At 44.6% G+C, this 23,251-nt stretch overlaps 1 protein-coding gene across 1 annotated transcript; it reads right to left on the minus strand.

Moving 5' to 3' along the window:
- Nucleotides 1-673: 673 nt before the first annotated feature.
- On the minus strand, nucleotides 674-21,398 carry NDUFA12 (NADH:ubiquinone oxidoreductase subunit A12). Its single transcript, XM_077265142.1, has 4 exons — nucleotides 21,243-21,398; nucleotides 13,725-13,807; nucleotides 6,950-7,037; nucleotides 674-898 (listed from the first exon to the last, which is right to left on the minus strand). The coding sequence occupies exons 1-4, from the start codon at nucleotides 21,329-21,331 to the stop codon at nucleotides 718-720; spliced, it is 441 nt and encodes a 146-aa protein (XP_077121257.1). The 5' UTR covers nucleotides 21,332-21,398; the 3' UTR covers nucleotides 674-717.
- Between the last annotated feature and the right edge of the window lie 1,853 nt (nucleotides 21,399-23,251).

Below are 23,251 nucleotides of genomic sequence, written 5' to 3' on the forward strand. Positions count from 1 at the left end.
CTGCATTCTTCCAAAATGAAAGATGGGCTCAATAAAGTCTATGACTTAATTTCAGGCCATGTGCACACACTGCGGATTCCATTGCGGAATTTTCCGCAGCGTTTTTGATAAATCCGCAGTGAAAAACCCCTGCGGTTTTTACTGCGGATTTATCGCGGTTTCCTCTGCGGGTTTTCACCTGCAGATTTCTATTGGAGCAGGTACAAACCTGCAGCGGAATACGCACAAAGAATTGACATGCTGCGGAAAATAAACCGCTGCGTTTCCGCGCGTTTTTTTTCGCAGCATGTGCATTGCAGATTTGGTTTCCCATAGGTTTACATTGTACTGTAAACTCATGGGAAACCGCTGCGAATCCGCAGCAAAAGCCGCAGCGTGAGCACATACCCTCAGTTTCTGAGGACACCAGTGCTTGTCTGAGTGCTTCTGCCTACTGTTTTTGTAATTTGTGTGGGTCTCAGCAAAAGAACAACCACTGATCAGGATGTTGATCATGCAATATGTCTATGAAAGTGCAGTTTTTTTGTTATTAGTTCTATGTGATCTTGCTGTTTAGGTCAAAATTAAGCATTGATAATGTAACAGTCCAATCTAATTAGAAGGCAAGATACAGAGGTATTATAGACCATCTGATACAAACACATTCTCATAACTGAAAAGAATTACTTCCATGTTGAAAGTGACTTTTTATTAAATAATGTATGTTACAGTGCATTGTTAATTCTTGGACGGCACAGGAGGAACCCATTCCTCAATCTTCTTGCGAGTGGTAGAATATGGTACATACTGTCCGGGAGTGGCACTCAGATTGAATTTGTGATTCTCCCAGGCATATTTTTGAACGGTAGGTGGATGAGTTGTTGGAGGTTCCTCTGTCATGCAATGCAGCCAGCGATGCCTAGTGGGAGTTTAAAAACAAAAAAAAAATAATATGTGAAGATAATTGAATCTATAAAATCACTTACTATACATAGTATTACACTAAAGTATTGCAATATATAGGGAAGTTAACAATCTCTTAAGACAGAGTTACGCAAATCAAGAGCTAGTAAGACATTTATAGGAGCTAACTGGCAATGCTGTTTAATAGTGATGAGCGAGTATACTCGTTACTCGAGATTTCCTGAGCTCGCTCGGGTGTCCTCCGAGTATTTTTTAGTGCTCGGAGATTTCGTTTTCATCGCCGCAGCTGAATGATTTACATCTGTTAGCCAGCCTGAGTACATGTGGGGGTTGCCTGGTTGCTAGGGAATCCTCACATGTAATCAAGCTGGATAACAGATGTAAATCATTCAGCTGCGGCGATGAAAACAATCTCCGAGTACTTACAAATACTCGGAGGACACCTGAGCGTGCTCAGGAAATCTCGAGTAACGAGTATACTCGCTCATCACTACTGGTTAACTAAAAAACCCTTTGCGTTGACAGCAAACTTACACTGGCAATCAGACTTCACAAAGCAATGCAAATTTATATATGGGCTTAATGGGAACCTCTCCTCTTGAACAAGCAGTCTGATGTGCCAGCATCATGTTATAAGACTGCTGGAGCAGAGTGATATGTAGTATTTTTGGGAAAAAAATGTAATCTCTGCTCATTATTGGCTTAGAGGTCAAGTAGATGGTCCTATCAGTGATTGACTGCCATCTTCATTTCTGTATATATGCCTACATAGCATTTGTCAACAATAGGAGCTCTCATTGGACTCTAGAGCTCAAAAATCAGCACAGATTTCAATTAATATACCGTATATATTATTAGATATACCGAATCTAATCCTACAAAACGATGTATCAACCTGCTCAGCAGCTTCTGCTCTACAACATCAATTCTGCAGACCAGACTGCATCTTTATGGTGACAGATTTCCTTTCATGGCAAATTGTCTGACTATAATGACAGTGATTAAGCACAAAGTAATATAATGTCAGTCAACAGTGGACTTTTCTAGTATCTGGTGTTAGACCATGTGCGCTTAAGTGCATAATTCTCGACATAAGGCATAAAAATACTTCAAGAAGAATAAATACATTTTATACATGTAAGGAGAAGTTTGGATCTCATCATCATGTCTCAAATGGTTATGGCTTTTATAGCAGTTTAATTGCTGTGGAAATGAAACAGCATGGAGTTCTAGAAAAGCTCTTTGTTGCTTTCCTTTAAACCTGTCAGAAAACAAAGCCTTTCGAAGCCTATACAAATGGACAACAGTAAAAGGCTTGTCAATGAAAACTAGTATGTTTGCATATTAGAAATTCCGAGGACTATGAGGACACCAACAGGATTATATTGAGATTTGCAGGCACTATACAGTCTAAAGTGATAATAATCAGAGCATGACTGAATCATAGATACTGTTAAGGTCAGTGTCCTGCCTTTCCAAACCGATGATCTGAGCAAAAGCAGTCTTATGTAGACATCATTGGCAAAACAAAAATATCAAAAAAATTATAAAACCGATAAAAAAAAAAAATCCATGTTTATAACAATTAACAAAAAGAATCCTCACCTGGGAGAGTAGGTTCAGTCTCTCTTTTAACTTTGTTTGTTTTATTATTAGGAAAGGACAAGCTGGATTAATCCGTTGAATAAATTATGCAAACAGAAGCAGAGGGGGTGCACTGATTGTTATGGCATCTGTCTGGGATCTGTCAAGTGTCAGTTTTTAGAGCGGAAGTAGCATAAAATCAAGACAACTTGTCCGATATTGACCAGAGTGTCTGCTCAAAATCAACAATGCAATTCTATGGATTTGTGGAAAAAATTGGACAGCACTTGTGTGCCATCTGTGTGCAATTCATTTTTCCCAAAGCGATTGGAGAAACTTCCATGAGTTTTCGTTTTGTCTTTTCCATCCAAGAAAAAAACTGATTAAAATTAAACTTTGGTAATAAAAGTTGACACTACAATTTTTACAAAGGAGAGAAATAATTGACGTGCGAAGGAGCACATGAAGGCAGGAATGAAGAGTGTCCACACAAGGGTCCTATGTTCACCAGTCCGGGTCCCAATAGGAAGTATAGGACGGTTGGTCTCGTAATGGTCAGACCTCTACCAAATATTTCTGAATACCCTACGAGTTATGCTATAACTGTTAGTGATGGGAAAAGTCTCTAAATCAGATGCGTCACTAGATGAGTCATTTGCAAATTAAGATGTTTGTACAATCTACTTATATCATTCCATTGCAAGGGGTGAAATCTGCAACAGAAAAGGACATGGATAATTACTGCAGCATCTGCTTGCCTGCTACCCTATTAATAGTGATGGATTTTAGCTGCAGATTTGTGCAGTTAAAATCCACAGCAATTCTGGCCTATGTGGACTTACCCTTCATGGGGGAAAAAAATAAGAAATTTAAAAACTTATATTTAACCCTTATCCTCTGCATAACTGTAGATCTTGGCATCGAATGGTACAAATGTATTAAAAACGCCCTTTATATCCTAGTGGTATGTTGTAAAAAAGTGGCACAGGAATATTCAAGGCAAGTTTAGCTCTTTTTTTTTTTTTTTTTATAATTTTACTCATTTACAATCAAAAGTCATGATGCAGGATGAATGAACGAGCAACAGATAGATTTTTTTCTCACTGCTTTAACATGCCAGTTAGTACCACAGAATAATTTATAGGAAATGGCAAACCTTTTGTTCATTAATGTTTGCTAGAATATGGGTAACGTTTCTCCTTATGGAGAGTGACATACCATCTGGCTTGTCAAGGTAAGGAGGCTTATTCGCCGTGCAATGCTCCTCTGGGAAATTAAATATGCAAATTGCCTCTTCTGAGAAAAAGAGGACTTGACTCTATAGCGCCACCTGTTGGAAGTAGCGATCCTACAAGTCACAATCAACCCTCTAACGAGTCGTGCAATATGACTTAGGATAAAAGCCAAATCAGTATCTCAATTCGCAGACACGGTGTTTCGGGCTTTTGGCCCTCGTCAGTGCGAAGCATGAGAACTGATTTGGCTAGGTGAGAGGCTCTGGACTGGGGTCACGTTTCTCCTTATGGAGAGTGACATACCAGCTGGCTTGTCAAGGTAAGGAGGCTTATTCGCCGTACAATGCTCCTCTAGCCAAATCAGTTCTCATGCTTCGCACTGACGAGGGCCAACAGCCCGAAACACCGTGTCTGCGAATTGAGATACTGATTTGGCTTTTATCCTAAGTCATATTGCACGACTCGTTAGAGGGTTGATTGTGACTTGTAGGATCGCTACTTCCAACAGGTGGCGCTATAGAGTCAAGTCCTCTTTTTCTCAGAAGAGGCAATTTGCATATTTAATTTCCCAGAGGAGCATTGTACGGCAAATAAGCCTCCTTACCTTGACAAGCCAGATGGTATGTCACTCTCCATAAGGAGAAACGTTACCCCTTAGACCCTAGTCCAGAGCCTCTCACCTAGCCAAATCAGTTCTCATGCTTCGCACTGACGAGGGCCAACAGCCCGAAACACCGTGTCTGCGAATTGAGATACTGATTTGGCTTTTATCCTAAGTCATATTGCACGACTCGTTAGAGGGTTGATTGTGACTTGTAGGATCGCTACTTCCAACAGGTGGCGCTATAGAGTCAAGTCCTCTTTTTCTCAGAAGAGGCAATTTGCATTCCTGTGTGGAAAAGCAACAAGAATTGCTCAGCCTTGTACTCAGTGACTTGCTATTGTTCTAAAGAAAGGATAACAAGCCAAGATTGTGTGACATTAGTCACAAAACACACTTGGCACTGCAAAAACCATCTCCACCGGGTTTTTTTTTCCATGGAAAAGAGACATTTAAAAAAACAAAAACAGAAAAAACAAACAGCTTCATCATTAAAGGGGTACAGCATTTTTTTTGGACAAGAGAGTCTCTTATTGACTGTTCGCCCCCACAGCTCACGTCACAGGTGGTTAAAAAGTTATGCCTAGGACGGTGTCCATATTTATGTGGGCTCTAGTAAAGCAGAGGAAACTACAACTTGATGGTCTATTTTCTCCATCTGCTTAGGTTGAATAGGGACTACCAGGACAAGTTGACAAGAAGCGGAGGGCGCCAATTGCGTTTCAAGAGGGAGCCAACCTCCGCTGACAGGTAGGAACATGAGCAGTAGATAAAATAGTGCGATTCCCCTCTGCCCTTTACTACTTGATAATCCTATTATCATCACTTCTTGTTTGTACACGATTTTGTGTGTTTACATTTTTAATGCATACTATTATAGATATCTTATTAGTCTATCATCAGTAAATCAATATGCAATAATATACACTGTTTACATTCAATTGCTCAGTGATTTTGCCACTACAGAGGCTGCGAGGACACTGCAGACATAGCAGGCAATGATAAGTGCTCCATGAAGGAGCCGCAGCTTCATTGACCAGATTATTATTATTATAGATGGGGGGGTGTTATTGTTTGGACACATTATGTGTAAGTGGGGGGGGGAAATTGTGAGAGCAGGAGCAGTGTGTGGGGGGGACATTATGGAGAGGGGCAGTGTGTGTCTGTAAATTATTTATTCAGGGCAGATATTTTTATTCAGGAGAATTTCAATCACATCGCTATTTTTAGAGTACTTAGTCAGGAAAAGAAGGAGGAGGTCTGCAGAGACAAGCTATGGATGGCCAAATTCATCATGGCGTCTGTAGTACATGGAGACAAAAGGGAGAGGATCAACTTCAATCAGAAAAGATGTCTCCGATAAGGTACCTGGACGTACAGCAGGTGGAATTAGTATTGAACAAGTCACCAATTTTCTAAGTAAGCATTTTTAAAGGTGCTATTGACACAAAATTCTTATCAGATGTCAGTAACAACCCATCCAATCCACACAGGTAAAGAAATCAAACCATAGATGTCCATAAGTTATGTGTAATAATGAGAAATGGCACAGCGAAAAAGTATCAAAATGGCGCGCAGAGCAATCCAGCATTGAAAACCACAGAGGTCTGTAGGAGACCTCTGGTTGTCATGCCAACCCATCAGTGGCCTCTGCTCGCCCCTTGTTGCTGCAGCCAAAAACACTTACACTACAACAAAATGGCGAAAAAAGGTGGCGCATGCACAGTAGCATCTATCGGTACGCGACAGATGTTAATGCACAGGCGCAGCCGACGGTGCCATATTGATGTAGGGTAAATTTTGTCTGCAGCAACACGGGGCGAGCGGAGGCGCTTGCGCAGTAGCATCTATCTGAACGAGATAGATGCTAATGCGCAGGTGCAGACAATGGCGCCATTTTGATGGCGATTTTTTTTTTTCTTTTCAGCACTGCAATATAATAGCCACTAACCAATAAGAGAAAGTGCGCAGGCGCCGCCATTTTGATGAAGTGACATGTTTTTTTTCAAATACACACTAGTATATTCAGTATGTAAACTAGGGGGAAGGTCAGTGAGGGATCAGTGACCTGTCAGCAGTCTGCATTATGAATAGCTAATCAGAGCACCACAAGCACCAGCCCCACCTTAGGGCACAAAAATCTCATTAACACAAAACTGAAAAAGATTAAGAAACAACCGTAAGATGGATTTCATCAACCAAGGTATCATTCAGTATAACGGCGCCGACCGGACACTGTCTGTAGGTTACTGTGCACAATCCTGCTGACAGGTTCCCTTTAACTGCTCGATTACATGTAAGAAAAAATGTGAATTGCTCAGGAATAAGACATCGGATCACAAATATCAAGGTATCAGTTTGTTCAGATTCCTATGACCTACATGCCTATATAGATGGCCTAAGAGGGTTGATCCTACTGACAGATTCTCTTTAAGGGGGTTAATTTATATTCCTCTTACTTGCTTTTGTGGCCTATTTAAAAAAAAAAAAAAAAAAAAAAAAAAAAAAAAAGCCTGTGCTTTCAGACAAGCATTGACAAACTTATAGTCTCCTGTCATATGCTATAGTCCATGTATACATCTAAAAACATTAATGAATGCAGCATTTGTAAAGACATTTCACTCACCATTCAGGGGGCACCATACTCCCATCCACATTCCAGTAGGTATATTTCCCATTCATCTCAATTGTATATTCTACCCACCGGTGACGTCCTGCAAAAAATAAGAAGACATGCCAAGCAGAGTCAAAAACGCAATTTTGGAGGTGGAAAATAGGAAAAAAAAATGTTAATAAAACATTGACAAGTCTTATAATCTGTTTTAAAGGTAGCTTGCTTGGGAGGCGTGGCAGCGGAGGGGCAGGATCACAGGAGGCCAGGTCGCTGTCTCAGGAGGCTGGTGGAGGCCTTTCCTGAGTTCTCAATCTGAACATGTGCCGCATCCAGTGGCCATTTTCCCAAAGTCCGCCGTAGGGAAATCTACGGGAAAGGGGACACCGCTCACTGGCGCCAACATCTTCTGAGAGCCCAGAGACCACAGCATCGCCAGTTCCTGCTGCTGTCGGCCTCCTCATGCAGTGACCCTGTATCCTGTGACCCTGCTCCACCACAGCCACTCCCCTGGTAAGCCCACTTCAGAAACACGCATCCCCATTTTCCTCCCAAATCTGGAGGAAAAAAAAAGTGGGTTTTATAATCTCAAAACACCAAGGTTACTTACCGGTAGCCATTTTTCCCGGAACCCATGACGGCACACCTGAGAGAGGGGATCCACCCAGTCAGGACAGGAAACCCTACTGAAAATAAAAGGGCAGTACCTCTGTCGCTTCAGTTGGTTTTCAGAGCATGAGAGGCCCCCCTGGTTAGCACACATGGCAAATCCATCACCACATCATATGAACTAAAAACACCCAAAACTATAGTGCACACCGAAGGGGTGACAAGGGGGGGGGGGGGGAAATATACAGGTGCTGTCATAGGTTCCGGAAAAACCGGCTACCGGTAAGTAACCTTGGTGTTTTCCCTTCCCCCATGACGGCACACCTGAGAGACTTTTGTAGAATGAAACCTTAGGGAAGGACCACCGCTTGAAGTACCCTTCTACCAAAGGTTAGGTCAGCAGAGGAGGAAAGGTCTAGCCGGTAGTGTTTGAAAAAAGTTGAGGGTGAGGACCAGGTAGCGGCCTTGCAAATTTGGTCAATCGATACCTTCTCTGCCCAGGAGGAAGCCACGGCTCTGGTGGAGTGAGCCTTGATGCCATCAGGAACCGGAGTGCCACTCGCAGAATAGGACAGACTAATGGCCTCCCTGATCCATCTAGCAATGGTACTTTTAGCTACCCCACACCCTTTTTAACTACCCTGAAAGGCTACAAGTAGAGTTTGGTCTTTTCTCCACTGACTAGTCAGTCATATATTGTAACATAGATCTTCTTACATCTAACATATGGAACTTTTGTTCCCCAGGATTTTTTAGGATTATTACAAAACGATGGTAAAGTAATCTCCTGACTCCTACTCCTATGGAATTTTAGGACCACCTTGGGGAGATACGTCGGGTCTGATCTTAGAATTATCCTGTAGTCAAAAATCTGAGTATAAGGAGGGCATATCGACAGAGCTTGTAAATCACCTACCCTACGGGCCGATGTTAGGGCTACTAGTAGGACTGTTTTCAAGGTGAGTAATTTAGGTGACAACTCCTGCAAAGGCTCAAAAGGGTCTTTAGTTAAGGCTTCTAAGACTAAATTTAGATCCCAAGGAGGGATTTTTGGGATAATAACCGGCCTAGACCTACCACAGGATGTTATGAATCGTGAAACCCACCTATTCGATGCTAGGTTGCAGTTGTATAGGGCCCCCAAGGCTGAAACTTGAACCTTAAAGGTGCTAGTTGCTAATCCTAGTTGCAACCCTGCCTGCAAGAACTCTAGGATGGGTCCCACTGGAGCTACATCCCCCAAAGGTTCACCCAGGATGTCAAGAAACTTCTTCCATGTCCTACCGTAGCTTCTAGATGTTATAGGCTTTCTGCTTTTTAAAAGGGTGGAGACTAATCCTGGTGAGAATCCTTGGCGACTCAGTAACGCCCTCTCAAGTTCCAGGCTGCCAGATGGAAGCCCTTCACCTGAGAGTGGGTCACTGGTCCCTGGGTTAACAGGTCCGGAACTTCTGGCAGAATCCATGGGTCTGTTAATGACATCTGCCTTAGAAGGGAGAACCATGGCCTTCTTAGCCAGAATAGAGCTATGAGTATTATTTTTGCTCGGTCTTCTCTGATCTTCCGGACTACTATTGGAATCATCATTATCGGGGGGAATGCGTAGGCCAGAGAGAACCTCCATGGTATTAGCAGGGCATCTACTGCAAAAGGATGTTCTCTTGGGTTTAGGGAGCAAAATGTTTTGACTTTTGTTGTGTGAGGTGGCAAATAAGTCTATTTCTGGTGTACCCCAGGCTTGTATTATTTTTTGGAACACCTCGGGATTCAAGGACCATTCCCCCTGTCTCAGACCTCTGCGACTCAGGAAGTGTGCCTGTGTGTTTCCTACACCCCTTATGTGTAGTGCTGTGAGGGACGACAGGTGTTGTTCTGCCAACTGGAAAAGTAAACTTGACACCTCCATGAGGCCCAGGGACCTCGTCTCCCCTTGGTGATTGATATAAGCCACCACTGCTCGATTGTCCGTCATGATTCAAGTATGGCGGCCCTGGAGGAAGGGGAGAAATTGTTTCAAGGCCTTTTCCACTGCCCATAGTTCTTTTCGTTTGAGCCATGATTCCTTTCTGGGAAGGACCAGGCTCCTTGTACTGAATGAGACCTCAGAGGAGCCGCCCAACCTATACCGCTTGCGTCGGTCGTGATGAGGTCTTCGACCGGTTTCTGCCACTGGACCCCCATTGTGAGATGCTCCTTCACAGTCCACCAAATTAGGGAATCTCTTACACCCTGAGAAAGACAGATTTCCTTCCAAATGCCCTCTTAACAGTTTCTGAGCTGACAACTTCCCACTGCAGTTGTCTCAGGTGAAATTGTGCCCATCCTACAGCAGGAATGCAAGACTTTAATGAGCCTAGTAGGGACATTGCTTTTCTTAGGGTCATCACTGGCTGATGTATTGCTGCACTGGTCAAGTTGATTATTTTGGCTACTTTGTTCTCCGGAAGGAAGCAGAGCCGACACTCGGAGTCCAGTATTAATACTTGGAAGGACTGCACTTTTACTGGAACTAACTTTGATTTGGGGATATTTATTATCCATTCCAGCTCTATTAGAGTTGATGTTACCACTGTTACTTGATGGGAACAATGGGTCTCTGTCCTCCCTACCACAAGGAAGTCGTCCAGGTATGGGACAATCACTACATTCCGGGATCGGAGGTATGACATTACCTCTACCATCACCTTGGTGAAGACCCTGGGAGCTGTAGACAGGCCGAATGGAAGGGCTGTATATTGGTAATGCTTCACTTGGTTTTGTATGTAGAGCGCTACTCAAGTATTTCCGATATTCCTGATGTATTGGGATATGATAATATGCATCTTTTAAGTCTATTACTGCCATGAAGCAGGGAGGGAACAGAAGTTTTGTGGTTGTGTTGATGGACTCCATCTTGAAGGAGTAGTTCTCTACTGATTGATTGAGCTTCCTTAGATTGACTATGGTTCTCCAGGAGCCACCTGGTTTTTGTATCCGAAAGAGGGGGGGGAGTAAAACCCCCTCCCTACCTTCCAAGCAGGGACATCTTGCAAGACATTTTTGTGAACAAGTCTGAGGACTTTTTTTTTTTTCCAGAACAGATTACTCCTGCTGGGACTTCCTCCAGGGAGTTATTACAAAATTGTGCCTGGGTGGACGGATGAATTTTATTTTAGGCCGTCTAACCCAGGTGCTCGCGGAGATGTTTATCCAGGCCGGAAAGAAGAGGGAGAGCCTTCCTCCAACCTGATGTAAATGTCATTGGGGGGGATTTTTTTGCCGATGTAGAGGGCCCTATGAACATATAGCCCGATCCCCTTTTATCTTTAAAGTCCCAATTTCTTCTATCTCCTGGAGGTCGACCGCTGTTAAATCTTCTCCTCCGAATGAAAGGTTTTTTGGGATCTCTAGAGAAAGTTGGAAAGGCTTTCTTTTTATCTCCTGCATGTTCCAAGATCTCTTCTAGCTTTTTTCCCCAAAGAGGAATTGACCATCGCACGGGATGGAGCATAGTTTATGTTTAGACGGCAAATCTCCCGGACAACCTTTAAACCGTAGGGCTCTCCTTGCCGCATTGGACAAGCCCGCTGCTCTAGCTGTTAATCTTGCAGAATCCGCAGAAGAATCTGCCAAAAAAAGCTGCTGCTCCTTGCACTAAGGATATATTCGAAAGGATATCACTTCTAGGAACTTTATCCCTTAGATGATCTTCTATCTGCTGTAGCCAGACCATGAGAGCACAGAGCCGTACATGTCCCAGCTATTGCTGGTTTCAGGCCCCCAGCCAATGCTTCCCATATGTGTCTCAAAAAAAACCTATCTGCTTTTTTGTCAAGCGGGTCTTTTAGGACACCTGAATCTTCTAATGGAAGGGACGATTTTTTCAAAGATTTGGCCACCGCACCGTCAATTTTAGGGATTTTTTCCCAGGATTCAGAGTCGTTTTCCTCAAAAGGATATCTCCTTTTTGATGAAGAAGGCAAGGTACCCATTTTCTCAGGTTTTTTCCATTCTTTTTCGATCAATGCTTTGATTTTTGCATTGACCGGAAACGTACGTTTCCTTTTTTCCTCTAATCTGCCAAACATGACATCCTCAAGTGACCTAGGTGTCTTTTCCTCTTTAACACCCATTGCAGACCTGACTGCTTTGACTAGTTTTTCTACATCCTCAGTTGGAAAACATGGTCGACCCCCTGTATCACTGTCTGAGGAGAAATCTGAGGACTGGATAGAGGCGGAGGAGGTAGAGGGAGAGACCGGGGTGATTCATGACTCCTGTTTCTGAGAGGCATCCGAATCCGTAGACACCTTGCGGCTTTTGATCCTTGCTTTTTTAAGGGCCAATTTTAAGGAGTCTTATCTCTGCCTGTATAATGGCTTTAAGGCTAGTGGCGAAATTAGGGGTCTCATCCTGTATAGTTTTATTAATGCAGTCAGTGCAGAGATCCTTCTGCCACTGAACTGCAAGCGGAACTTTACAAAGGGCACATTCTCGGTTCTTTGTTTTGCCGCTAGATTTCCTCGACCACTAGTGATCAAACAGAAAAAAATGGACCCTTTTACCATAAGGGTGACATTCACGTAGATCACTCACCACCGCTGACAGTCAAGGGTACCGGTTTCGGAGGCTGGATGCACGTGTAGCGTCCCTTCTGGACATCGAAGAGTCTTGCCGGACAGGACGACTGCTGCTCCTACCACTTGAGCGGCTGCTCCTGGTATGCTGGTGGCTCGACAAGGCACCTGGCGAGAGCTCCTGATGCGGCTGCTGCTGCTGTGACGGCGGCTGCTGCTGCTCCTGTTGGCCCACTTCCATGATGAAGCTTCTGGGCATGAGCACGTCTTCTGTGGTCATCCCCCCTTTTATGAGGGATCCACTGCACTCCCGCCTCCTCCGGTGCCCAATGGTGGCCCCTCCCCTCCTCTGCCACACCGCCGGAGTCCTTTTCCACTTGCCGGCGTTTTCTTCATGGGCGCTGCCATCTTGGATGCGGCGCCCGCCTCCGATGTCACACGGGCACGCCCATTTCCAGCATGCCTTGCGCATTACGTCAGACCCGGAAGTGGCCACCGCACCTGGACGCCGGCAGAGAGAGGAGGGTGGCGTGGCAGCCACGGAAGGAGCCCGGCCATCTGACCATGCTGCACAGACGCCCGCATAGCCCCGGTGGACCTGCGGACGGGTGCATCCAAAACCTGAACACCGACGCACAGGCGCTGCCTGTTCTTCCACGCCAGGACGGGTCCTGGGTAAGTGGAAACTTCTGCCATGTTCAGCACGAGGGTCCCTGTCAGGTCAGGAAACCCAATTGAAGCGACAGAGGTACCGCCCTTTTATTTTCAATAGGGTTTCCTGTCCTGACTGGGCGGATCCCCTCTCTCAGGTGTGCCGTCATGGGGGAAGGGAAAAATACAATACAATATTTTTTTTCAATTGCAATTCTCCAATGAAACTAATATGGGGAGAGTATTAAAGCTAAAAAATACACAAATATATCATTATTAGTAGCAGCACTTTTAAAAACTTAATATTTTATATATTATTTTTTGCTTATATAGCGCTATCATATTCCGCATAGCTTTGCATACATTATCATCGCTGTCCCTAATGGGGCTCACAATCTAAATAATAATCAAAATAATAATCCAACCATCTAATAATCCAAATATTATTATTATTATTATTATTATTATTATTATTATTATTAATACAAAACTATATGGACAAAAACAGACAAAGAAAAGTGTGATTCAGTTGTACCACAACTGATCTAACCACTCTACGGCTATGTGCACATGTTGTAGATTTCCTGCGGATTCGCAGCGTTTTTTTCCCGAGCAGAAACGCTGCAGATCCACAAGTGATTTACAGCACAATGTAAAACAATGGAAAAATAAAAATGCTGTGCTAATGGTGGGGAAAATTCCACACGGAAAACGCAGTGGATTAAAAAAAAAGGAGCATGTCACTTCTTTGTGCGGATCTGCAGCGTTTCTGCACCCATTTCCATAATAGAGATCCACAGGGGTAAAAACGCATGAAATCCGCAACAAAAACGTACAAAATGCGCATTAAAAAACGGACAGATTTTGACAAGCGTTTTCTGCCAAGAGATGCAGAATCCGCACAGAAAATTCCACAGGCAAATCCGCAATGTGTGCACATACCCTACCACAACACATCTAACGAGCAGTCTTACCAAAGAAATAACGCTTGTCTTCAAAATATTTGTTGCCATATTTATCAATTCCAATAAGCGTGCCAGTTTTCAGGTCTCCAGACCTACAAGAAGAGAAGGGAGAAGAGAAAAAAGAAAGGTGTAGAAAAATGTAACCTCAAAGGGTTTTCTGGGCTCAAATGATATTTCAGCAAATAATATGTGACTGCAAATTCCTGAATCGTGACAGTGTGCGGACTAGATTTTCATTAGCTTCTTTCAATGTTATACAGTTAGGTCCATATATATTTGGACAGAGACAACATTTTTCTCATTTTGGTTATAGACATTACCACAATGAATTTTAAACAAAACAATTCCGATGCAGTTGAAGTTCAGACTTTCAGCTTTCATTTGAGGGTATCCACATTAAAATTGGATGAAGGGTTTAGGAGTTTCAGCTCCTTAACATGTGCCACCCTGTTTTTAAAGGGACCAAAAGTAATTGGACAGATTCAATAATTTTAAATAAAATGTTCATTTCTAGTACTTGGTTGAAAACCCTTTGTTGGCAATGACTGCCTGAAGTCTTGCACTCATGTACATCACCAGACGCTGTGTTTCCTCCTTTTTGATGCTCTGCCAGGCCTTCACTGCGGTGGTTTTCAGTTGCTGTTTGTTTGTGGGCCTTTCTGTCTGAAGTTTAGTCTTTAACAAGTGAAATGCATGCTCAATTGGGTTGAGATCAGGTGACTGACTTGGCCATTCAAGAATATTCCACTTCTTTGCTTTAATAGACTCCTGGGTTGCTTTGGCTTCATGTTTTGGGTCATTGTCCATCTGTAGTATGAAATGACAACCAACCAGTTTGGCTGCATTTGGCTGGATCTGAGCACACAGTATGGCTCTGAATACCTCAGAATTCATTTGGCTGCTTCTGTCCTGTGTCACATCATCAATAAACACTAGTGACCCAGTGCCACTGGCAGCCATGCATGCCCAAGCCATCACACTGCCTCCGCCGTGTTTTACAGATGATGTGGTATGCTTTGGATCATGAGCTGTACCTTCGCCATACTTTTCTCTTTCCATCATTCTGGTAGAGGTTGATCTTGGTTTCATCTGTCCAAAGAATGTTCTTCCTGAACTGTGCTGGCTTTTTTAGATGTTTTTTAGCAAAGTCCAGTCTAGCCTTTTTATTCTTGACACTTATGAGTGGCTTGCACCGTGCAGTGAACCCTCTGTATTTACTTTCATGCAGTCTTCTCTTTATGATAGATTTGGATATTGATACGCCGACCTCCGGGAGAGTGTTGGTCACTTGGTTGGCTGTTGTGAAGGGGTTTCTCTTCACCATGGAGATTATTCTGCGATCACCCACCACTGTTGTCTTCCGTGGGCGCCCAGGTCTTTTTGCATTGATGAGTTCACCAGTGCTTTCTTTCTTTCTCAGGATGTACCAAACTGTACATTTTGCCACTCCTAACATTGTAGCAATTTCTCGGATGGGTTTTTTCTCTGTTTTCACAGCTTAAGGATGGCTTGTTTCACCTGCATGGAGAGCTCCTTTGACCGCATGTTTACTTCATAGGAAAACCTTCCAAATGCAAGCACCACACCTCAAATCAACTCCAGGCCTTTTATCTGCTTAGTTGAGAATGACATAATGAAGGGATTGCCCACACCTGTCCATGAAATAGCCTTGGAGTCAATTGTCCAATTACTTTTGGTCCCTTTAAAAAACAGGGTGGCACAGGTTAAGGAGCTGAAACTCCTAAACTCTTCATCCAATTTTAATATGGATACCCTCAAATGAAAGCTAAAAGTCTGAACTTCAACTGCATCTGAATTGTTTTGTTTAAAATTAAATTGTGGTAATGTCTATAACCAAAATGAGAAAAATGTTGTCTCTGTCCAAATATATATGGACCTAACTGTATTTAAGGGAGTGGATGAGAATCAGTCAGTAATACTTGCGGTCACGTGACCTCCTAATTGAGCTGGAAATAGAGAGGAATTCTGACCACATAACCTTCCACAATTCCAGAAAACCATTTAAAGGGAACCTGTCACCCCCACTCCCCCCCCCCAGGCGTTTTTAACTAAAAGAGCCACCTTGTGCAGCAGTAATGCTGCATTCTGACAAGGTGGCTCTTTTAGTTATTGGTGCTGTAACTGCAGAAATAATCCGTTTTGTAATTTGTCTTAAATACCTTTCTTCAGTCCTGGAGGCAGGCCTTTCCCCCCCTGCTGCAGACGCCACGCAGCCATCACTCAAGTCTTCTTGGCGCCGGGCGCCGCCTCCTCAGCGCTGTTTTGAAATCAGCCGGCGCCTGCGCTCTTTTCTCCTGCCTTGGGCAGGTGCAGTGAGCGCTGCCCATCTGTCCTCATATGCAGTCTAGCTGACTGCGACTGTGCGGCCGCCCTGCCTGGGAATCCCAGCCCCGCAGTGTCTTCTGATTTATTCACACTGCGGGGCTGGGATTCCCAGGCAGGGCGGCCGCACAGGCGCAGTCAGCTAGACTGCATATGAGGACAGAAGACGGGCAGCGCTCACTGCGCCTGCCCAAGGCAGGAGAAAAGAGCGCAGGCACCGGCTGATTTCAAAACAGCGGTGAGGAGGCGGTGCCCGGCACCAAGAAGATTTGAGTGACGGCTGTGTGGCGTCTGCAGCAGGGGGGGAAAGGCCTGCCTCCAGGACTGAAGAAAGGTATTTGAGACAAATTACAAAACAGATTATTTCTGCAGTTACAGCACTAATAACTAAAAGAGCCACCTTGTCACAGTTGCACAAGGTGGCTCTTTTAGTTAAAAACGCCTGGGGGTGGGGGGGCGGGGTGTGACAGGTTCCCTTTAACGACCAGACCAAATTAAGCATTAATGCACACACATTTTTTTTTTTTTTTTTTTTTTTTCATCTTTGCATTACAGGAGCCATAATGTACTTTTTTAATTGGCTACTGCGCTGTCAATGTGACATCAGCGCCACTGCCAATAGAGGAAGGGGGGGGGGGAGAGTGATATTCACAAGGGTAACAGGGAAAATGAACCTCATTGTTTGCTGTGCAATTTCTCTTGAGTAGGCCATGGGGCCAACTAAAATTTGGGCGCACGGCAGGGCTCGATAGGGAGAAAGCATCAGGGGGAGCCCCTGATGTGCCTAAACAGTGGAACCCCCCCATAAGTTATCCCATTTTGGAAGCTACACCCCTCAAGGATTTTAACCAGAGGTATATAGTAAGGATTTTTAACCCACAGGTAATACATAATATAAGGTCGTCATGTTGAATATGTCATCATTAGTGTTGAGCACAAGTGCTCACTACTCGGATTTGCATCTGGTGCTTGAGTATTCACTGAGTATCGCGGGTGCTCGAGTAACTTGTTTGAGTCCCTGCCCTGCGTGTTTTGCGCCTGTTAGACATGTGGGGATTATCCGTGTATGGCTGGCGATACTCTGTGCATACCTGAGCATCGATGCAAAACTTGAGTAGCAAGCACTTGCGCTCAACATTAGTTCTCATATCGTCATTTTTCTTTTTAATTTAGAAAAAAAACAAAAACCCAACCCTAGCACCAAAGAGTGAAAATGTTTTTTTTTTTTTTTTTTTTAAATGACGTGGGGTCACTGATCTAACACTGCCATTACATACATACATACATAGTGATAGCCTGCATCAAATTCAGGTCACTCCAGCGTGGCCCAAATAGGTTCTGGGCATAAGAACTGGCATCAAAGTGGGCAGTTAGCCAATTGTTACAGATATTTAAATAAGTAACTGGTGTTTTTTAGAGTGCTAAATGACCTTGCGCCACTGATCTTACAACACCAGCACAAAACAGGAAGATCTACATCAACATCAGTTATCTTTGATTACTGATCAAGAAAGCTGGCATACAAGTTGGAAAATTACAACTTTGTACTGATTTGCAGAAGTTTCCAACATCGGGAGTAATAGTACGCCGATGTCAGACTCCCTCCCTTTCATGTGGGCTCTGGCGTTGAGCCCACATCTTTTCCAGCACATGTCAGCTGTTTTGAACAGCTGACATGTGCCTCTAACAGCCGAGGGTGGAATTGCGATCCTCCAGCAGCTGCCTCTAACAGCCAAGGGTGGAATTGCGATCCTCCAGCAGCTGTTAACCCATTAAATGGTGCTGTCAAATTCTGACAGCAGCATTTAACACGCCCTTCCAGAAAGAATGATGGAAATTCGCCCATCGGTGACCTTTCAACGCACTTGCAATTTTTTTGCCGTTTTCCAGTACATGATATGTCAAAACCAATAGCATCGTTCAAAAGTACAACTCATCCCGCAAAAAAACAAGCCCTCACATGGTCATATTGACGGAAAAATAAAAAAAAGTTATGGCTCTGGAAAGCAGGGGAACGAAAACAAAAACACCTCCAGGGGTTCCATGGGTTGTCCAGGCTGCGGGGGCAGCCAGCAGGTGGGCGCAGTCGAGCCGCCTAATGCGACGGTCCACAGTATCTTCCCCAGTGGCTGCATTCTGCCACCCCCCCCCCGCCCCAGACTGGGAGTCAGCTGTTCTCTGTGCCGACTGTCAAGCTGACAGCTGGCACAGAGAAGCTTCAGCGCGCCGGCTGGGGGGGGGGGATGATGAGGGACTGTGTGGGGAATGGGGGAGATGAAGAGGGGCTGTGTGGGGGATGATGAGGGCCTGTGTGCTGAATGGGAGGGTGATGAGGGGCTGTGTGGGGAATTTATTGTGTGTGGGGAGAATTCAAGTGGGGATGGGGGATTTAACGTGTGTGGGGGAGATTTGGAGTGGGGATGGGGGATTTAATGTGTGGGGAGATTTGGAGTGGAGATGGGGGGGGATTTAATGGGTGGGGGAGATTTAAAGACACAAAATGAAGAGCAAAGGGGGAGATGGGGGGCATATGTGAGGAAACAGTACGGGGGAATGGGGGCATGTACGAGGAAACAGTACGGGGGAATGGGGCGCATGTATGAGGAAACAGTACAGAGGAATGGGGGGCATGTATGAGGAAACAGTATGGGGGAATAGGGGGCATGTATGAGGAAACAGTACGGGGGAATGGGGGCATGTATGAGGAAACAGTAAGGGGGAATGCGGGCATGTATGAGGAAACAGTATGGGGGAATAGGTTGGCATGTATGAGGAAACAGTATGGGGGAATAGGTTGGCATGTATGAGGAAACAGTATGGGGGAATAGGTTGGCATGTATGAGGAAACAGTACTGGGGAACAAGGGCATGTATGAGGAAACTACTGGGGAATGGGGGGCATGTATGAGGAAACATGTATGAGGGTGATGGGATGTGTGCAGACAGTATGGCGAGTCAGGTGAGCAGGCAGTATAGAAAGTGAGGGGGTAAATATATGAGGAGACAGTATGGTGAACAGGAGGGATGTGAGAGGAGACAGTATGAGGACGGAGGGAGGGGAATAGTGTGAGGAAACAGTATGGCGGAAACTGAGTAGTGGAGGGGTAGCATGGGGGGACAGTATAAGGGCATAGCCAGGAGGGGACAGTATACCAAAGAGGGGGGAGTGTGATGAGAGAGTACAGTATAAATACTGGGCCCTATAGGGGGGACACAGTACGAGAGGACAATGTGAAGAGGGGGCCAGTATGGAAAGGAGAGGTCAGTGTGAAGGGCATGTACCATAAGAGGGACAGTGTGGGGGTAATATAGTGAGGGGCAATTTTTTATTCAGGAGCATTATAATGACACTTGTATCTTTAAAAGCATCATGTGGAGATTTTCTGCAAAAGAGCGGAGAAGATGGAAGTCTGCAGAGACGAGCAGTGGATGAGAAAACTCATCATGGGGTCTGGACAAGATGAAGAAAAGAAGGAGAACGGCTCCAGAGACGATGTAATCTATAAAGTACCTGGATGTAAATGTTATTTGCGATACTAACTAATGCTCATGTTTTTATTTATGTTAGGGGATGTCCAAGTTTGTAATGAGTCTGCAGTCATTCTTTGTGACTGCAGACTTCTGAATTCTCACAGTGCGCACTGCACGCTGTCAGGATTCTCCCGTGCTTGCGATTTACATACATGTGTCACGTGCTGACTAGACATGTGTGGCCTCACTTAATGAAAATAAACTGAGCGACGCCGGGCACATCTAGTCGGAATGTGGCCAGAAGTATACAAATCACATGCTTGTGCTGGCATGACTGTCCACCGGCAAGGGAGAATCCTAAAAGTGTGCAGTGCATTAGCTGTGAGAATTTAGAAGCCTGCGATGTCAGGATTCAGCTCTGCAGGTTCCAGTAGTCCTCACATGGACACGTCACTCACATGCGATTTTCATACTTGTGGTCCTGTGACAACGAGCTTCTCTTCTGCTTCTCTCAGTTTTTCACTGAACATTGAGAGCATTAGGGAGAGAGGCTCGTGGGTACATGACTAAGTGTGCAAATCACATATATCCTTGGGTAGGGGGGCACCAACCTGAATTCTTGCCCTGCGTGCCAGAAACCCTAGATACACCTCTGGCTGCGCCCACATGAATTTGATGCAGGGCATCACTATCTGTGTATTGGTGATGTTTGATCAGTGGCCCAAAGTCATTTAAAGGGAACCTGTCACCCCTGACTGCAGAGGAGGCGGCGCATGGAGGGGTTGAGGGATGGCTGGGAGGCGTTTGTGTCCGGGGGAAAAAGCCATGATCCCCCAGACAGACTACAGGTATGAGGGGCAAATTATAAAAACAAGTAGTTCAGCGTTGGCAGAGACCCCAACTAAAAGAGCCACCATGACAGAATGCAGCATTAGTGCTGCACAAGGTGGCTCTTTTAGTTAAAAACCCCTGGGGGGGGTTGACAGGTTCCCTTTAACACCCCTTTCAAAAACACCAGATACTTATTCAGATTTATGAAAATCGGTTATTTGCCCACTTTGATGCCAGTTCACATTCCAAGAACCTATTTGGGTCACGCTGGAGTCATCTGAACTTGATGTGGGCACCCTGATTTGTGTCTGCAGTGTGAGACCAGAGGTCCAAAGTCATTTAACCCTTTCAATAACGCTTCTTTGGTGCCCACTTTGATACCCATTTTTGTGCCAGTTATATAAATTTGTTTGTTTTTTTAGTATATTCACATCACGACTGCGTTATATCTTATTATTGTGATTTTTTTTTTTTACTTTTGTTGTTAAAGCTGTAAAAAACTGAAAAAAGGAATTACTGAATAAGAAACCAACTTCAGCGGTGACCCACATCAAAGCTTCCATCACAGCTCCGGCCACAAACACCAAATACATGTTCTCCCCAGGGTATTCTGCAATATCACGCCATTAATGTCCCTCTAACAAGTCAATGGCAGTCTCACAGCTCTATCTGGACAGCCGGAGCCATGACAGTCAGCATTCCCGCCGTTACATGCCCAGATAGCAGAATACAGCACTGTATGTGCCGCCTCCCATAGGGTCAGTCCTGTCAGGAGGGAGGCACAGAGGTCGGCCCCTGCAAGGTGACAGCCAAGGTGGAAGGGACACAAAGCCTGCTGCACCCGTGTAACCAGCCGGCGCCCACACGCACCCGCACATCCTACCTGAGCACTTGCCAGAAGGACCCGATAAGGCCGCCGTGCGCCCGGACTTGTTGCAGTGCCCTCCGGACTACTTGTATGTACTCGGCCATATTGTTCCCGGCTGTGCAAACACGGTCCGCCTCAGAAAGTGCTCCGGCCGGAAACTGACGCTACGAGGAAACAGTTCCGCTGGGCAGAAGCTGGCACCTGCCTGCTGTTGTTACTTGTGCGCTCTCCATTAATGGAAGCCTTGCCCAGCCACCGAGCAGGGATGCGGCCAGGCCTGCTGGGCCCATTGGGGACACTACACGGAAAGCAGTGTATAATAAGAACCCAGGCTTCCATCACTGAAGGCTTCTCACGATGCTGAAGTTGGTTTCTTATTCGTTCAGTTTCTTATTCGGGCTGAAGTTGGTTTCTTATTCAGCAGTTTCTTATTCGGCTATTTTTTATTTTCTGTTTTTTTCAGGTTTTTGTATAAAAATAAACCATTCTGAGTATATAATAATATGCGGTCATGTGTCCTTTTGTGAATACACTTAAAAATAGATAAAAATATTAGAAGGCTGGCACAAAAATGGGCATCAAAGTGGGCACTGAGGTATGGTATTAAAGGTGTTAAATGGCTTTGTGCCACTGATCTGACACCTGACTTGCATACCTTGTGATGCCACACATCAAGTTCCTGTCACTCCAGCCTGGCACAAATGGGTTCTGGGCATCAGAACTGGCATCAAAGTGGGCAGAGAACCAATTTTCACACATGCGAATAAGTAACAGCTATTTTAAAGGGGTTAAATGCCTTTGTGCCACTTATTAAACACCTGATTAACATACCTACTGATGCCCCACATGAAATCCATGTCACTTCAGCCTGGCACAAATGGGTTCTGGGCATCAAAACTGGCATCAAATGGGGCAAATCGCCCATTTTCACAGATTTGAATAAGTAACAGCTATTTTTAAGGGGTTAAATGCCTTTGTGCCACTGATCTAACACCTGATTTACATACCTACTGATGCCCCACATGAAATCCATGTCACTCCAGCCTGGCACAAATGGGTTCTGGGCATCAGAACTGGCATCAAAGGGGGCAAATAGCACATTTTCACGTATTTGAATAAGTAACAGCTATTTTTAAGGGGTTAAATGCCTTTGTGCCACTAATCTAACACCTGATTTACATACCTAGTGATGCCCCACATCAAAGTCAAATCACTTCAGCCTGGCACAAATGGGTTCTGGGCATCAAAACTGGCATCAAAGGGGGCAAATCGCCCATTTTCACAGATTTGAATAAGTAACAGCTATTTTTAAGGGGTTAAATGCCTTTGTGCCACTGATTTAACACCTGATTTACATATTTACTGATGCCCCACATGAAATCCATGTCACTCCAGCCTGGCACAAATGGGTTCTGGGCATCAAAACTGGCATCAAAGTGGGCAAATCGCCCATTTTCACAGATTTGAATAAGTAACAGCTATTTTTAAGGAGTTAAATGCCTTTGTGCCACTGATTTAACACCTGATTTACATATTTACTGATGCCCCACATGAAATCCATGTCACTCCAGCCTGGCACAAATGGGTTCTGGGCATCAAAACTGGCATCAAAGTGGACAAATCACCCATTTTCACAGATTTGAATAAGTAACAGCTATTTTTAAGGGGTTAAATGCCTTTGTGCCACTGATCTAACACCTGATTAACATACCTAATGATGCCCTACATGAAATGCATGTCAATACAGCCTGGCACAAATGGGTTCTGGGCATCAGAACTGGCATCAAAGGGGGCAAATTGCACATTTTCACAGATTTGAATAAGTAACAGCTATTTTTAAGGGGTTAAATGCCTTTGTGCCACTAATCTAACACCTGATTTACATACCTACTGATGCCCCACATGAAATCCATGTCACTCCAGCCTGGCACAAATGGGTTCTGGGCATCAGAACTGGCATCAAAATGGTCAAATCGCCCATTTTCACAGATTTGAATAAGTAATAGCTATTTTTGAGGGGTTAA

This window comes from Ranitomeya variabilis, chromosome 5, assembly GCF_051348905.1.
Source record: "Ranitomeya variabilis isolate aRanVar5 chromosome 5, aRanVar5.hap1, whole genome shotgun sequence".
NCBI lineage: Eukaryota > Metazoa > Chordata > Amphibia > Anura > Dendrobatidae > Ranitomeya > Ranitomeya variabilis.